This window comes from Leishmania infantum, chromosome 7 (genome assembly GCF_000002875.2).
Source record: "Leishmania infantum JPCM5 genome chromosome 7".
Classification (NCBI taxonomy): domain Eukaryota; phylum Euglenozoa; class Kinetoplastea; order Trypanosomatida; family Trypanosomatidae; genus Leishmania; species Leishmania infantum.
This window is the reverse complement of record NC_009391.2, coordinates 136,067-152,951: the sequence shown is the minus strand read 5'-3', so window position 1 is coordinate 152,951 and position 16,885 is coordinate 136,067. Positions and strand designations below refer to the sequence as shown.

At 63.6% G+C, this 16,885-nt stretch overlaps 7 protein-coding genes across 7 annotated transcripts in view; all 7 read left to right on the top strand.

The window, feature by feature from the left end:
- Nucleotides 1-2,757, top strand: part of LINJ_07_0410 (putative protein kinase) — a gene marked incomplete at both ends in the record, with an annotated part of 5,602 nt that extends 2,845 nt beyond the window's left edge. The window contains 1 exon segment of the mRNA XM_001463197.2: nucleotides 1-2,757. This exon segment is cut by the window's left edge and continues 17 nt beyond it. Coding sequence (XP_001463234.2) covers nucleotides 1-2,757 — 2,757 coding nt within the window.
- A 1,261-nt stretch (nucleotides 2,758-4,018) lies between these two features.
- LINJ_07_0400 (conserved hypothetical protein) lies at nucleotides 4,019-5,842 on the top strand (the record flags this gene model as incomplete). Its single annotated transcript, XM_001463196.1, has 1 exon — nucleotides 4,019-5,842. The coding sequence occupies one exon, from the start codon at nucleotides 4,019-4,021 to the stop codon at nucleotides 5,840-5,842; it is 1,824 nt and encodes a 607-aa protein (XP_001463233.1).
- Nucleotides 5,843-6,498: 656 nt separating this feature from the next.
- On the top strand, nucleotides 6,499-6,858 carry LINJ_07_0390 (conserved hypothetical protein; the record flags this gene model as incomplete). Its single annotated transcript, XM_001463195.1, has 1 exon — nucleotides 6,499-6,858. The coding sequence occupies one exon, from the start codon at nucleotides 6,499-6,501 to the stop codon at nucleotides 6,856-6,858; it is 360 nt and encodes a 119-aa protein (XP_001463232.1).
- Nucleotides 6,859-7,532: 674 nt separating this feature from the next.
- On the top strand, nucleotides 7,533-9,440 carry LINJ_07_0380 (conserved hypothetical protein; the record flags this gene model as incomplete). Its single annotated transcript, XM_001463194.1, has 1 exon — nucleotides 7,533-9,440. The coding sequence occupies one exon, from the start codon at nucleotides 7,533-7,535 to the stop codon at nucleotides 9,438-9,440; it is 1,908 nt and encodes a 635-aa protein (XP_001463231.1).
- A 941-nt stretch (nucleotides 9,441-10,381) lies between these two features.
- Nucleotides 10,382-11,143, top strand: LINJ_07_0370 (conserved hypothetical protein; the record flags this gene model as incomplete). The annotated part of the gene is made up of 1 exon (XM_001463193.1): nucleotides 10,382-11,143. One exon carries the CDS (start codon nucleotides 10,382-10,384, stop codon nucleotides 11,141-11,143), a length of 762 nt encoding a protein of 253 aa, XP_001463230.1.
- A 545-nt stretch (nucleotides 11,144-11,688) lies between these two features.
- On the top strand, nucleotides 11,689-13,956 carry LINJ_07_0360 (phosphatidylglycerophosphate synthase-like protein; the record flags this gene model as incomplete). The annotated part of the gene is made up of 1 exon (XM_001463192.1): nucleotides 11,689-13,956. The coding sequence occupies one exon, from the start codon at nucleotides 11,689-11,691 to the stop codon at nucleotides 13,954-13,956; it is 2,268 nt and encodes a 755-aa protein (XP_001463229.1).
- Nucleotides 13,957-15,154: 1,198 nt separating this feature from the next.
- On the top strand, nucleotides 15,155-16,336 carry LINJ_07_0350 (putative phosphotyrosyl phosphate activator protein; the record flags this gene model as incomplete). Its single annotated transcript, XM_001463191.1, has 1 exon — nucleotides 15,155-16,336. The coding sequence occupies one exon, from the start codon at nucleotides 15,155-15,157 to the stop codon at nucleotides 16,334-16,336; it is 1,182 nt and encodes a 393-aa protein (XP_001463228.1).
- Nucleotides 16,337-16,885: the final 549 nt, after the last annotated feature.

Below are 16,885 nucleotides of genomic sequence, written 5' to 3'. Positions count from 1 at the left end.
GGGGGAAAGAGGGGGGGCGCCAACACCACGGCGAACGCGTCTTTCACTCTCTTCTCTACCAGCATGGACACGCCCTTCAGCCCGATCACTTACTCGATGGACAGCCAGCGGCTGGCGCTCCCAAGCCCCCTCGGCGTGCACCACGATAGAGCCGGTGCTGCCGCTGGGCCGCCGCCGCAGCTCCTGGGCACGGTGTGCGAAAACACTGCGACCTCTCACTTCCTCGGCGCGAGCGGCTCCCCACATCAGCAGCCGCAGCCGCATGACGGCTTGCTGCCTGGCTCGCATCACGTGACAGAAACCAACGCTTCTCCTACCCGAAACCTTGGCTTCGGCATGGTGACCGGTGGTGCCGCTGCAGCGGCGCAGCAGCAGGTCGCCACACCCAACTCCACCACCGCACTTGGGCGGCCTTCTGGCGGCAGTGGTGGCAACATCTGCCACGCGCAGCTGCGGCGTCAGGCGAGCAACGGTTGGCTGCCAGGGGCGCTTGGTGCCACGAACACGGCCTCACCGCCCCCCTTTGCGGCCGCAGGCGGCGCAGGGGGCATGTTGAATGCCGGTGCCTTTACAGACACCGACACGGCGAACAGTCTGCTGCTGCCCTACGCCGATATACCAACCTATAGAGGCGGTATCGCCTCAGCGACTGCCGGAAGCCGTGTGGACAGCCCGTCCGGGCATACAAACCCTGGTGGCTTCCGCACCACCACGACAGCAGCAACGGCGACGACGGCCGCCGCCCCGATGATGGGCGGCTCAGGGGCGACTCAGAATACGTCGTTCCCGCCGCTGCCGCCAAACGTGGTTCGACTACGTGACCTCGACATCCTCTCGACGACTTGCGGTGAAGGCGCCTCGGCGACGGTGTTCGTCGCGATACACAAGCCCACCGGCCGCCGCCTCGCCGTGAAGCGGGTGGACCTCTCACCACTGTGCCTGGGCTGCTCCTCGCCGTTCCTGCGCAGCGGCGCCGTCTCGAGCGGTCGCATCAATCAGCTTCAGCGCATCGTGGTTCGTGAGCTGCAGGTGCTGCACCTCACTTACCGCAGCCCATTCATGGTCAAGGTCTACAATGCCTTCTTCCTCGCCGAGGTGGCGGCGCTAGACATTGTGATGGAGTTCATGCACTACGGCAGCCTCGATCACCTCGCCGACTGCCTACAACAGCATGCGCGGATGGTGCGAGGGTCGCAGCAAGAGCGTCACCGTCTGCTCACCGGCGACGATGATCAGGACGACGGTGACGGCGGCGGCCATAGCGGCCGCTGCGGCAGTGTGCATGGTGGTAGCCCATCCGTTCCGCCTCTCCTCTGTGACGCTCCCGAGGCACCGCAGGTTACTGAGGGCTTTCTAAAGGATACCTCGGCAGCTGGCGTCGGCAGGAGCGGTACTGGCGGCGACACCGAGCGGCGTCCGTCCATCACCAGCACGTCACCTAAGCTGCTCGACTCCCAGCGTACTCTCGCAGAGCGGGCACCGCCGTCGGCGCCGAGGCCGTGCATATCAAGAGTCGTCGACACTACCGGTAGCAGCGACGTGGACAGCATAGCATGCGGCAGCGGCGGTGTGCCGTGCCACCCCCTCACCGGCGGCTACAAGCATATCTACGGCAGCAATGACAGCCTTCTGCTCGACTCGTACTCCGTGAAGAGCGACTGCGGCACAGACGACTCGGAGTCGGACGACGGCAGCGGTCTCGTCGAGGAACCCCTTGGCGTCACAGAGCGCCTGGTCGCCGTCGTCGGGGAGCAGCTGCTGCGCGGTGTCCGCGACATGCACTCCCGCGGCTACATCCATCAAGACATCAAGCCCGGCAACGTCCTTGTGAATGAGCACGGGGTTGTGAAGCTCAGCGACTTTGGGCTGTCGCAGCGCTGTGACAGCACCGGCCTCGGCATCAAGAACGACATGCTGACCTACGTGCCACCCCCCTCCGTCGCCCCGGCGCAGTCTATCACGCCACTGCAGTCACCGTCGCTTACAGTTTTGCCACTGACAGGCGCACGTGGCCGTCGTGCGCCGTTCGTCTGGCACGCTCAACGTGGCAGCATCGGCGCAGGCATCAGCGGCCAGCTCGGCAGCGGCATGGTCGGCACGACCCCGCCCGAGATGGGGAGCTCTGCAGAGGGGTTGGTGTTCAGCAGCACCACAAACAGCCTGCTGGCGCAGCGCGATGGCATGGATGTGCTGGAGGCGGAGTCGACATCGTCGGAGGAGGGCCCCGGCGAATGGGACGCTACCCGAAGGGGCAGAAGCGGTCTCAACCCATCGTCGTCGTCGTCAGACGACGCCGGGGACTGCTGCGGCACCGACAAGTACATGAGCCCCGAACGCCAGCGCGGCGAGCCGTACGGCAAGCCCGCTGACATCTGGGCCGTTGGCGTCACCCTCGCAGAGTTCGCGGTGGGCGAGTACCCCTATGACCTCAAGGACGTCATCGACGAGTTCGACCGCGTGTCGCGGATGGATAAGCCGGTGGACGTATTGCAGTTCAACAAACACCGCGCTGTTCCGTTGGGCACCGTCTTCGCGGACTTCTGCCGACTGGCAACACTGCCGACAGCTTCGCAGCGGCCGACGGCGCAGGAGCTGCTCGAGCACCCCTTCTTCAAGCAGTGGCACCGTCCGTTTAACCTCAAGGACTACCTCGCTGCCCGTGTGCCCGTGCCATCGAACCGCCTAAAGGAGGACTACCTTGCGAAGCAGCGCGAGCGCCCGCCGGAGGGGCAGCAACCGGCCGGGCCGCCGGGCTAAACCGCGCCCCGCACGTGCACGTGTGCGTATCTGTTCGTGGTGTGTGAGAGGGAGACTCGAGGGCGATCCAGCGCGTCTTGGAGGCGCGCGGGTCCGTGAGTGGCGAGAAGGCTGACGATGGTGATGTATAGGTGTGCCGCGTTGTGGCGCATGGGGCCGCATGAACAGGCTTGCGGCCTGCCAGAGAGCTGGATACGGAAAAAAGTAAGCGTCTGCGGACGCGGCGGAGGTCGTCTGCGACTGTGTCCAGCGATGGGGGGATCACCTGCTGAAAACGCGGGCAACAGAAAGGGGAGCCAAACAAGAATGAACAGAACCACATGTCTACGAGGAGGCTCACGGATGGTGGGTGTGGTGCGGTGTGAAGAGTGCGCATGGCTTGCGTGCGGATTTCGAGACCGTCTCCGATTCTCTCGACTCCTGCCTTCTCATCTTTCCCACCCGCAATCACTGATAGCGCGGACCGCAACGATGATGAGCGCCTCAAGCAGCAGCGCCCCCTCCCCTCAAAAAAGAAAGAAAAGAAGCGAAATGCCCTCGGCTGTAGGCCGCGCACGTGCGCCGTGTACTGACCAATACCACGGAGGGACAGCCTCCTCTTCTTCCTCGCGCGGGAGGCACCATGGCCGAAGCGGGGTGGTGGTGTTCGTGCTGGCGAAGACGTTTTTGTTTCCTTCCTTCAAGCTTACCTGTGAGCCTTGGTGTGCTTGCATGCAGACGTTGAGGTGGCGACCGGCGGAGTCGTCTTGATGCACGTCGATGGCGCTTCTCACCGGATTTCTCGTTGAGGGAAGGAGAGGGAGGGGTTGTGTGTAAAGGCTCCTCTCACTCTCAGCGCTGAGCCTTTTCACTTCGTCTTCCGCCTCCTCCGCGCTGTCTCTGCTGCCGTGCGTCGCGGATGTGTGCACACGCCGTCGGTGCGTGCGGTGGGGGGAGGGAGGGGGGCCGATGATTGCAATGCACATCCTCGTCGCTCCTCATCTTTTCATCTCCATTCTTGCGCTGCAGTGGCAAGAGGGCGCGCGAGAGAAGACAGCCCTCCAACCTCTGCCGTCTGTGGCGTCACTCTGCTCTGCTCACTCCATAACGGTGCGCACTCTGCACCTCCTCTGCCCTCCCCCGGCTCATCCACTCCTCTCTGCGCGCGCGCGTGTGGGTGCCAGCGTTCACGTGTGTGTCCGCTCCTCGGTTCTCGCAACACCCCGACATCAGAGGAGGGGGGTGGGACTATCCTGCAAGCGCCCACATAGGAACGCAGACGATGCTTCGCTTCACCAGGCGGCTTGGCGAGCATGTCGCGATGTCCGCTGGCGTGGGCTCCCCAGTGTACAAGAAGACGTCCAATTTCTTTTGGCACCGGCGGGTGCACAACTTCCGCCGCCGCGGATCTTTCGGGAAGCTCGCGACGCTGGCCGGGTACGGGGCTGCCAGCGCTGGCGTGTACGTGGTCACCTGCCTGGTGGTGCGCACGCTTCACCAGCCCACTGTAGACGCGCTCTTCGCACCCGGCAGGGACTACACGCTGGAGGACTGGAGGGATGTCGAGCCGACGCTGCAGCCCGGGGACATCATTCTCATGCGCGGCACCGGACCTGTGAGCTGGTGCATCACGACGCTGCAGTTCATCTTGTCCTTCTTCAAGCCTGCGGCGCTCCGCTACTCTCACGTGGCGGTGGTGGTGGCACCCGCGGTGATCGAGCACGTTGACGACGACACGAGCGAGACTGGCGTGCCCGCCGCGACCGGGCCTACCGAGGCGAGGGGAGCGGCGTCGCCCTTGAAGGCGTCGGCCTTATCCACTCCTCCGTACCGGGTGCGCAACCTCAGCGAGGTCTTCGAGAGAGGCACAGAGGGCGCTGAGTCGGCTGCACCGGCACATGGCTCCCGTGTGCCAGCGTCGCCGACTCGTTGGGTTCGCGAGCAGCTTCGTGCCGAGGAGGCAGCGCTGCAGAGGCGCCCTGTGATTCGCCGCGGTGCCATCATCCTCGAGGCGATGGACAACAAGGACTACGACGTGGTGGACGTGAAGGGGAACGTGACACACGACACGGTGCAGCTGGTTGAGGCATCGCGGCGGCTGCTGTCGGTGACGCCGTCGGGTGTGCCGGCCTACCACTACTTTGCCGTTCGCAGGCTGCGCAACTACGACCACACGCCGGAGCGGGAGAGGCGGCTGGCGCGCTTCTGCGAGGAGAGCGAAGGGCGACGCATGGACTCAAGCCTGCTGTACCCGCTGGCCTTTCTATGGCCGCGGCTCCACACCCAGGCGCACCCGCTGCGGCAGCTAATCACGGGCGAGGTTTCCTGCAGCGAGCTGATTGTGGAGCTGTACCAGGAGCTCGGGGTGCTAAGGCGACGGTGGCGGTGGGTGCCGCTGGAGCCTGGCACCACTGCCCCCGCGCCGCCTCCCTCGAGTGGCGCCACTCGACAAGTGAACGCGAGGAGAGACGAGCAGCACAGCGCCAACAACGGTGAGAACAACGGGAGGGATGTGGTGACGCCGCCTCCGCCGCCGACTGCGGCGGACATGAAGGACGATCGCCGAAGTCGCAGCTTACACGTGTACGACTACGCCTACGGTCGACTCGACGCGCGTGCCCGCCGGCCCGTCATCACGCGCGATCGCCCGCTGCTTCCGGACACTTCCGTTGTGGAGAACAGCGAGGCGATAGCCGCCGCTGACGTACGGCTTCGCTCTAGCAGGGCTCGACTTAAGCCCTCGTGGGAGCATATCGATCGCATGGAAAATATTAAAAACTTTTACGGGCGCACCCTCACTGGCGATGCCGAGGAGCTCGCCCGTCAGCAGATGAAGCAGCGGTCGGAGGCGGCGTACCACGTTGATGCGGCGGTGCCACCGCTTGTACTGCGGGCTGGTGACACGGCCAGGGGCGTCGATGGCCGCGACTATCAGCTGCAGTGGTACTACGAGCACAGCAGCGTGGCCACGTGCCCGTACCATTTCACAGAAGGCGCGGGGGAGTCGGTGCTCGACTTCGCCGCTAATACGAGTCTTGGCCGTGAGTTGCACATGCGGATTGTGCGCGAGGAGGACGAGCTCTCGCGTGCAATGGAAGAGGATTAGCCGGCACAGCCATCTCACACGCGCATGCGAGCTGGCGCGTGAACGGTCACGACGACACTAACCCGCACGCACAGAGAATCGACCAGAGACACCCACACCCTTGTAACACGCTTGGAGGATGTGATGGTTGGCAGGAGGAGGAGGAGGGAGGGAGGGAGACGGAGAGAGAAGAACTTCTCTGCAAACTCGACTGAGCTCAGCGTGCGCTCTGCGCACGTCCTCGTGTGCGTGGCCTAACTTTTCCAACACAACATGCAAGCAGTCTCGCGTCCCTGTCTCACTTCTCCCGACCTGTCTCTGAAAATGGCGATGATACGCACCATGCATGCCATTTCTCATATCTGCTTGCTTCCTACCCCCCCTCCCCCACGGCTCTTGTGCTGCTGCTGCCCTTCTTTGGCAACGGCAACAACCACGAACACACACCCTCCGGCCCGGCGCGCGGATACACCACGGCCACAACACAGCTGTCTCTTCCCTTCTCCCACGTTCTCTGCTTTTCGTCGCCACACCACTGTCTTCATCCTTCGCTCTCTTCCTTCACGAACGCACGTACGCATCAACACAAACGAACGAGTGGGATCGACGCCAGATTCCGTACACTCCACCAACCCCCCTCCCCTCTCCCCCTGCTTGCGAGCCAGCAAACCCCGCGCATGTCCTCGTCTGCCACCTCGACGCAGGCGTTCAGCCTCAAGACGCGCCAGCCCATCCCTGACGAGGACGCCCTTCTCACGGAGGAGGACCGCATCTTGAAACAGGCGACCAAGGGTGAGGACTGCACGACGCGCCGTCGCGCCTGCAAGAACTGCGTCTGCGGCCGCGCTGAGCTGGAGCGCAAGCTTGAGGCGGAGGGCAAGCTAGAGGCGGAGGCCTTGGCGATGCCGCCTGGTGGATGCGGTAACTGCTCCAAGGGCGACGCCTTCCGCTGCGCCAACTGCCCCTTCCTCGGCCAGCCAGCCTTTGATGCCACAGAGGACGGCAAGGTGAAGCTCAACCTCACGGATGATGTGTGAGAACGCGTGCGCGTCTCTGCCGTTGTGGCCGACGTTTTCGTTTTCCTTTGCCAATTTCCCTCCTCCTCAGCAGCGCGCATCGGCCGCCGTCCCTTTCTCACGGAAGGCTCTCTGCGGTGGCGCACACGCACGTGTGATGAACTAAAGTCCCTCTCCCCTCCCTTGTCTCGCTCTCCTTGCGTGCGCGCATCTCTCTGGTGTGCGTGCCTACATGTGCCTGGTGAGGGCAACGTCTCTCTCCTGATTCTTTCATCTGTCGTCTCTCTCTCGTTCCTCTTTCTTGTCGCTTGCTGCCATTCTTCGTGCTCGTCCCCGCCCCCGCCCTACACGGCGGTTTATGGCACACGCGTGCACAAAACTTGCGGCCCCCGTGCACCCCCTTTTCTCTCTCGTGCACGCTCACGGTCATCATACGCCTTCTCCTTCGCGCGTGGGGAGCAGTCGTTGTCGTTGTTTGTAGTCACACGTGACCCTGCGAGCCGTGGGCTTTCCGTGTGTCGGGGAAGAGACCAGCACTCGGCTCTTCCACGCCCGAGCACCTCAATCAGATCACGCCCACGCCCACGCGGAGAGCAACGCAGTCGCGACGGGCGTTACGGAGCGTCAGTCCCTCGGCCCTCGGTCTCTCGTTCTTTTCGAACGCATCGCCAGACGCACGTACGCCAGATCTCGACATGATGCGGTGCTTCCGCGCCCTGCGTGCCCGCAAGGACATCGTCGAGCTCCTGGTGTGCAGGGGCCGACTGGCCGACATCCAAATGCTGAACTTCTTCTCCATCCAGCTAGACCGCGAGGTCAGCGGTGCTACGGCGGCCGCAGCAGTGCCAGGATCGGCAGTAGCGGCCGGCGGCGCGGGCGGTGGGGAGGGGTCGGAGATCACCGCGAAGCAGGCCGAGAAAGCAGCGGTAACCGCGGCGACGCCGGATGCCACGAGCACGGAGGCCACGATGGCCGCCGCTGGTGCTGCTACGGCAGTGGAGGCGGAGGCGGTGGCGAAGGCTGCAGCGGCGGAGGCGCAGCGCGCACAGAGCTGCGAGGCAAGGAAGAAGGCGTGGAAGGCATTCCACGACCGCAGCGATGTGGTGCGTCGACTTGCCGTCAGCGAGAGCCCCGTGGCGTGGTTGAAGGAGGTGTACAGCGGCGACGAGGAGTGGTCGTGCTCATATTTGACCGCAGCGACCGCCGTGGCGACGCACGCGGGCGCTGGTGCGCCGACGCTGAAGGCGAGCGGTATGGCCACTGCGGTCGGCAGCGGCTACATGCAGACGGCAAGGACGACGGCGGCCGGTAGCGAGGGAGGCCAACACCGTCACCACGGCTCCTCCTCCGCCACCACCGCCGCGCATGCGCTGCCCAAGTCGATCCGTGTGGTCCTGCGGCTGGAGGGCGGCGAGGATGCCACGCCGAAGTACGTAACGGGCTGCGTGCCGCTCGACCAGCCCGGTGTGGTGGAGAAAAAGATGGTGAACGGCATGCTGCAAGTGCGCCTAAACAATGCCGACGTTGCCCAGTTCGAGTCTCTGTCCGTGGAGAAGGTGGCTAGCTACCAGCACGTGCTGACCGCCACGGCTTACAGCGCCATACTGCGCAAGATGGGGGAGGTTGGCGCGCTGCACGCCACGAACACCGTGCGCTACGACGCGCTTCTGATCCGCAACCCGGCGGTGCAGATGCGGCTGGCGCATCTCGCATGCTTCCGCTACGGCATCGACTGCTTGACCGACTACGTCGTGGGCGACCCGGCGGTGGTCGACGGCGACGAGGCCGCCGAGCTCATCAGCAGCTTTTCGGAGCAACTGCAGATCCCCTTGATCGAGTCCATGGTACTCAAAATCTACGCAGAGCGCGCCCTGATGGACGGCATGGATTGCATGTGGGAGATGGTGCGCGACACCCCGCTCGTTGCGGCGGTGGCCCACCGCAGCAACCCGGCCAAGATGATTGACTACCCGTACCTTGCGGAACTCCTCAACGCTCCCAAGTACCTCCTCACGTCCTGGAATGGCTCCATGGAGGAGCAGGCGATGGCCTTCCTGCACCCGCTGCTGTCGCAGGCCGGCCTCTTCGGCAGCGGCGCCGGCGGCTCTCGCGCGGGCATTGGCGGCGTGCTCCAAGGTTTGATTGGGCTAACTACTGGCTACAGCTATGGTGGCGTGCGTCTGGCGGCACCGCACGTGAACCTGGCGGGCATGTCCAAGACACTCGAACTTGACGTGGCGAAGCTGTTGAACGTTATTGCAAGTGAGAAGGGTAAGCTGGAGCCAATGTTTGTGATCAGCGTGGCACAGTACATCTCCGAGGTGCTGGCCAACCTCGCCGTCATCTACCGCTGCACCGCGGCGTTGAACATCGATGAGGAGGGCCGCGGCCACCGAGAATGGCTGCTGGCGCAGGCGTTCGGCGGCGCCTCAGCGGTGCGCCGTCAGCGTATCATGAACGACTACATGATGTCGCGTGCGGCGACGAGTTTGATAAAGAAGAGAAAAAGCCTCGACAACTACTCGACGCACCCCATCGAGTTGATGAACACGTCGCCGCGGAATGCGAAGACGTCGTCGATGGAGAGGGCGGGGTCCACGTAGTCGTTCCGCATGTCATGCGAAGCGGCGTCGGCAGAGGATGGGGTGCGTGTAGATGGCGAATATGCGGTGGTCGACGCGGCCAGCGGCAGCCCGGCGCGCTCGCCATTGCCATCCTAAACGCCCCTACTTTCTGCCCTCATCGTGGCGGATCTGCGAGGAGGCTCACTAAGGCGACGGATGCTATGGACTACGGTTGCGCTGGAGATGGTGATGGTGTGGAGTCCACGGCGGGTGCGCGGCGCTACGTGACGGCGCTCTCCCATCCTTTTCTACGCGTGTTGCGGGCTAAGGGAGAGCGCGCCACCTTGGCGCGCCGCCTTCGCGGTCCTCCGCTTCTCGGCACCGCCCTCTTCACTGTTCGCGTGCCGCCCCTCTCTGGCGCATGTGCGCAGGGGGGGCGGCGGCGCTTGCCAACACGGGTGCGCATCCTCTTGTCTCTCTTCAGTTTCGCCCTTTACTAAGAACAACTCGTCACCCCACTTCCAGGCGTCCCTTCACGATCGACAAGGAGCCGCCATGGCAGCGACAGGCTGCGCATGCGTGCACATGCTCCCCGCATCTCTTCTCGCTTTATCCATGAGGAAGGTCTTGCGGAATATGCGTGCCTGTGAGCCGCCCAGGGCGTGATAGCAAGGACCGTTATTGGCCTCTGTGCCCGTGTACCGCGTCTTCCTCCGTTGCTTCTGGTGCAAGTGCCGCACACTGCCGTCTGCCTCCGCCCCTCCATCACTTCTGTGACGCCGCCGTGTTTCACCTTGTCCACTGCGACTGCTATCCTGGACGGACATTGCACCGGATGTTCGCCCACCCACCCGCCTCCTACATCCTCCTCTCATGCATGCGCGCAGCAGCGCCCCCCCCCCTTCTCCCTCTCTCCTCATACGTATTCGCAGGCGCTCGCAAGAGAAGCCGTAGGATCTGCCATCTACTCACTCAAGAAGATGCCGCTCTTCTCTCTTCCCGCGCACGAGGCGGACACGCCGCCGGAGCCCTTAGACGCGGACTCGCGGCGGCATTCGTGCGGTGATGACGTGGAGCTGTGCTGCCGCCTTACCGCAGCAGAGGAGCTGCACGGACACCTGCGTGACTGCTTCAGCCTCTTCGCCTCTCGCTTCGAGCACACCACCGTCGCTCTCGCGTGCATTCAAGCGCTTTTCCCGTCGTCGCCGCCACCGGCACGGAGTGGGGCGCTTCCCGGCACACCGGAGGCAAGCGAGGCGGAGGCTGACGCGCCACGATCAGCAGGCGGCGCCTTCGACCTCTCTACCGTGGCCACAGTGCTGTTCCTCCACGTTGAGGACAAGCTGGGCGCTTGCCTTGGTGCCGCTGCTGGAAGCAATGACGAAGCCAAGACACCGCTGCTGGGGGTTGTCGTCGCCTTCCAGTACTGGAGGGGGTTTCATTGCGTTGCCGAGCGTCGTTACGCCTCGGCAGCGGAGGCGCAGGGCGAAGCAGCGGCGCTGGAGAGAGGGAATCTCACCGTGTCTGAGCTGCTGAGGATGCCGCAGTGGCAGCTGATTAGCGAGTCGGCGGCGGAGGCGAGCCTCTCGCCCACTCCGGGCAGCGGCCATGCAAAACTCAACACAAGTCCTGGGAGCACCGATCTGACGTCGGGCTTTTCTGGTATAGAGGAGAATACAGTAGCGAAACATGGCGCCGCGTACGAGAGTCTCATGGCTCTGATGGTGGACACGTACCTCTGAATATGCGCGCGTGTGTGAGCCTACTTCTCTCTGCTCTCTGGATCACTGGTCACATTCTTCTTCCTCCCTCCCCCTCCCGTGCCCTCCCCTGGCGGGATCTCCTCCGCATCGGTGCAGGAGAGGGGGTCGTCAGCGTTTGCGTTGGGGGTCCCTCTCCGGATCTGCTCTGGTGCAGTGCGCGGCTGCTCTCGTGAGGCCCGCCCTCCCTCCCTTCCCCTCAACACACACACACACTTCATCCTCCATTCTCACTCCTCCATCTATTTCTACTTCTCATGCCATTTCTGTAAAAAGCATCCGCAAGCAGAGCCTCAGCGCAACGCGCCTCTCTCTGTGTGTGTCTGTCTGCCACGCGCGTCTTCGAGGTGGCCCGCAGGGAGACACACGGCAGGACGGAGGGGTGAGAGGGGTGACGCGATACACGAAACTCGAGTAACACACCGCTGCACCCCTGCCCCTCCTTGGCTGCGTAAAACGTCGTCTTTCCGCTTCGCACACAACACGTACACACACACACACACACACACAGCGCCACGCTTTTAGCCATGCCTACACTGCTCGTGTACCTCGTCATCCTCGCCATCGCCGCCGGCGTCACGTTTGCGCTCTTTGGCGAGGTCGGAGAGGCGGACGTGGCACCAGCGGACGCGCTGGAGCTGTTTGCTACTGCGACCCCCACGGCCAGCGGCGCCACAACTTTCTCGCTGGAGGCGACTACCGAGGCGAAGACCGGTGGTGACGACTGTGGTGCTCGCAAGAGCCATGCCGCGCCGGGAGATGAGAGCGGCATAGCGCACATCCAGTCGCTCTTAATGAAGTGCGGCGTGCCACCTCAGCAGCAGGAGATGATATCCTTCTTGGGCAGGCACTGTTGCGTGCTGCCGGTAAAGTCGCACACCGTCCGCGTGCTGAACCACCCCGCCGTCTTTTACGAGGAGCTGAAAAAGCGTGTCATGGCGGCGCAGCGCTCCATCACACTCTCGGCCCTCTACATCGGTGATGGGCCCCTCTCGAGAGCCTTCGTAGCATGCTTGGAGGAGCGCGTGCGATGGGCTGCAGCAGGCGGACACCCGTTCTCCATCACGATCCTACTTGACTACAACCGCATGCAGGACCGAAAGAACTTGGTTTCACTGAAGACGCTGATGGAGCTGGCACAGCAGACGGCGAGCACGGCCCCGCTGCCCGTCGACGCAGCCATAGCGGGAGCGAGCGCGTCCTCTCCGACGACGCGCTCACCGTCCACGCTGGGCAGCTCCTCCATCTTCGCAGACGGCGAGCGAGACGCCGAGGAAGACGAGGCGGTGCGTGGCGACAGCGCAGATGGTGCATCGGCCACCACCACCACCACCGCAGCTGCTGCGTCGACCGGGGTGAGAGTGCGTCTCTTCCTCTACCAGAACCCTAGCAAGTGGAATGGAGTCTTCGCGCCCTTCGGGCGGGCCAAGGAGGTGCTCGGCGTGCAGCACACGAAGATCTTTGTCTTCGACCAGCGCCACACCATCCTGACCGGGGCGAACCTCTCAGACGACTACTTCGCCACCCGCATGGATCGCTACATGATAGTGGGGGACAACGTCCTCGTCGCGCGGTGGTTTACGCAGCTCGTGCGCACGGCGAATCGCATGTCGCACCCTGTCGTCTGCCGCAAGGAGTTTGCGGAGCAGCTCACCAGCGGCGCCGACACCTGTGCGAGTCGCACGCCTAACAAGAGTGGTGCGCTGGGGCATTCTTCTGCCGCTTTCCTGTCCTCACGCATGGCGGCGGCAACCGCGAACGGCTCCGCTCCAGAGCCGCTGCAATCTCCATTACGTTGGGTGGTGGAGAAGGTGAATCGTGCGGTGTCGCCGCCACTGACATCGCTGGTATCGCAACGCGAGGGGTCGCCGACGCTGCATCGCAAGAGCGACCTCGTAATCTTGGCGAACGCGCTCCAGATGGACCCCTCCGTCGACACGGAGGCATTCTGTGCACGGGCCAACGCGCTGCTGCACGACTTTGCCGCGTGGGCACGGCGGCTGTGCGCGGCGGCGAAGGTCGACTGGGGCTGCTACGACACGTTTTTGTTTCCTACGGTGCAGGCGGGTCGTGCGGGGGTGTACCACGACAGCGTCATCGTGAAGCAGCTGCTGCGGCTCTCCACCGCCGAGGATCATATCTTTTTGGCCTCGCCGTACCTGAACATGCACGCGTCCTTCGTGGACGAGGTGCTACACGGCACGAGCTACGTGGACTGCATCACGGCGAGTGTGCAGACGAACGGCTGGAACGGGCAAAAAGGCATGGCCGGCCGCATCCCTCTCTTCTACCTGCAGCTGGAGCGATCCTTCTATTATCTCATGAAGGCGTACAACTGCCTGCGTCGGGTGCACATCCGCGAGTTCTCCGTGAAGGGTTTGACCTTCCACGCGAAGGGCTTGTGGTTCATGGGCCGGCGGTGCTGCTCAGGCGCCGCCGCCGCCGCCGCCTCCCCCCCAGGCAAAGACGGTGAGGGCGATGCTAGGCAGCGCCACGACGACCGCGGCGCCGATGCCGCGGCCGCAGACCCGTGCCCACCGGAGAGCATCTCCGCTCCGTACCTCGTCGCGTACGGCAGCACCAACTATGGATATCGCTCCGTTCACAAGGACGTCGAGGCGGAGGCGTTCCTGCTGACCACCAACGACGCACTGCGCGAGACGCTGCGGCAGGAGCTGCTCTTTCTTCTCCAGCAGTCTGTCCCAGTCACGGAGGCGCAGTTTGTGGGCACGGCGATGGGCCGCTTCCAGCCTGTGATTTCGCTGATCGCTCACCTCGGCCACGATTTCCTGTAAGCGCGCGGCGGTTTGCCGCGCTGGCGTGCCTTCGTACAGGCGTCTGTTGGAGATGTGCCTGGGCGCACCACCGGCATGCGGGCGGCCGGTGCTGCTGGTGGTGCCTGCCGCTATTGGCTCACTTCTTGCTAACGTGGGGAGCTCATATAAAGCGCGATACCTCGGAGGTGGGGCAGAGTTAGTGAGGAAGGAAGGGAGGACGGAAGAGGGGATGCGTGCCAGTGCGCGCGTGTGCGCGTGGCGGTGCTGGCATTGATGGACGGTGTCCGTACTGTCGCCCGTGCCCACGCCACCAGCGATGGCCCCACGGCGCCCCTCTTTTGGTTCCTCCTCATTGCCTCACCCACGTCTCTCTCTCTCTGTGAGCGGGAGTGTGCGTGGCACGGATTTGGCTCGGGCAGCAGCTGTACGCAAAGCATGCCAGGAAAGTAATGCATAAGCGGTTGCCCACAGCGTGTGCGTGGAGGGAGGACGGCGGAGAGGCAGGGGGAGAAGGTAAGCGCGTGCTGTGCCAACTGCCAGTGTGACAACACCATGTACGTGTGTGTCTCTCTCTCTCTCTCGTGATAACCCTTACACAAAGTCTTCGCCTCACGATCGGATTTAAGGCAAGCAACAGCAGTAGCGGCGGCGGGGCACACACACACACAAGCACAGACAAACTACACAGAGGCTTGTACACTCGCAGAGTAGGTGCGTGGTTGTACGAGAGTGGCGGCTTCGCGTGTGAGGCTTCTCTGTACCGTGATGCCACGGTGGGGCTAGGGGGAGGGGTCAAGTTTGGAGCTTGTCGTGGGCCGCGATGCCTTCTTCCACCACCACCACCTCTGCCACGTCGCACTCCTTTGCACGGCTTTCAGCTGCACACAGAGGCGCTGCCGCACACATGCCGGCGCTGGCTGGGTGCTGCAGATATGCATGCGGGCGTGCTTGGTGGCCTTCTGGACTTGTCTCATGCTCCCCTCCTCTCCATCTTCCTCTGCTGGTGTCTCTCGTTGCGCGCCCTCGTTTGCCCGTACCACCCCATCCCACGACGGCACGCAGTTCATCCATCTCTGCATCCGCCTCTTCCTAATCAGCCAGCCGCTCACATACGGTGGCGTGCAGGTCATTACAGAGGCGCCGTGTACTCCCCCCCCCCAACACATACACACACAGAGCGAGTGGCGAGCACACTGTAGCTCAAAGACAGCAGAAGATGAGCGGCTCTGACGCGATGGCGACGCACGCGTCGAGGTGGCGGCCGACGCAGAACCCGGCAGCCGTGCGGAAGTACTCGAGCGAGACTGCCGCTCCGCAGCCACCCGCGAAGATTATCCTGGAGGACCACTCCCTCGTCGAGGTCTTCCGGCGCTCGGCGGCTTTTCAGAGGATTATTGCCTACGTACAAGGCTGCAGCGAGGCGGTGGAGTCGACACCAAACCACCAGCGCCTGTCCGCCACGGTGGATGACTGCGACGATACGGTGAGGTACCTCGTAACGGACTACCTGCCACGCCTGCATGACATTGTGACCGCCATCCCGCTGGAGGACATGGCGCAGCAGCGCTTCGGCAACCGCGCCAAGCGCGTGTTTCACGCGCGACTCGAGGAGACGGTGGTCGCCGACATGGAGAAGCTCGTCCGAACCTTTCCCACCTCCGCGGGCCGGTCGGAGGAGGCGATCACCGATATGGCGACAGAGGTGGCGGCGTACGTCATGGACTCTTTCGGCAACGCCACGCGCCTCGACTACGGCAGCGGCCACGAGCTGCACTTCTTTATTGTCATCATGATCTGCCTCGAGGAGCACGGCGACGGCGGCGGGAGTCTAAAGGATGAGCCGGCGGTGCTCGTCCCGCTCGAGGTGCCGCCGCCGCCGCCGGTGCCTCCGATGGAGCGCGCAGAGGTGCGCAAGCGGCGTCAGGACTACATCTTCTACATCTTCCACGAATACATGCGTCTGGTCCGGCGGCTGCAGAAGCGTTACTCGCTCGAGCCGGCGGGGTCGCATGGGGTGTGGGGCCTAGACGACTATCACCACATCCCCTACATCTTCGGTGGCGCGCAGCTCATCAACGCGGAGGTACAGCCGGTGAAACCGGCGGCCGATCAGGAGGCGATGGTAGTGCTCCCCAAGCACATTTGCGACCGCGCCAAGGTGGAGATACTCAAGGACAGCTATCTCTACTTTAGCATGATCGCGTGGATTTTGGAGAACAAGACGGGACCCTTCCACGAGCACAGCAACATGCTGTACAACATCTCCGGCGTCGAGCACTGGTCGAAGATCTACAGCGGCATGGTGAAGATGTTCGCCGCGGAGGTGCTGGCGAAGTTCAACGTGTCGCAGCACCTCCTCTTCGGCCGACATCTGCCGTGGAACACGAAGACGATGTGACAGGTGCCGCGGGCGGTCGAAGACACGGCAATCAAGTCTTCGACGGGCACGCCGTGCACCCACCCACACCCACTCACCCACGGCGCTCTTTTCTTTCGCGGCAGAAACTCTCTCGCCCACCTCTATTTGCGCTCACCCTGTTCTCCCCACCGATCCGCCTCGCTGCCATGCGGCCGTGTCCCCGCCCCGCCACGAACTGCATCTCCCTCCTATTCTCTCTGTGCCTCTCTTATGTGCCCGCGTGATGCGTCTGCACGCGGGACTTGCATTGAATGCTTCGCTTTTAGACGGATATCGCACAAGCAAGCTCACATCTCCTCGCCTATGCTGACCGGGAAGGCACAGCAACGAACGCCTCCACGCATGTATGCATGCATGCGTGTGTATGTGTGGCTGTGCCCATCGCTATGGGCAGCGGCGTCGTTCCACCGCTTCCGTTTCCCATTCTCGCCAGCCATCTACCACTGGCGGACTGGCCGATTCGATGTGCTACCATCGTCGCCCAGACGCGTGCAGAGGCACACATGCATGACTGACCTCTCCTCCCTT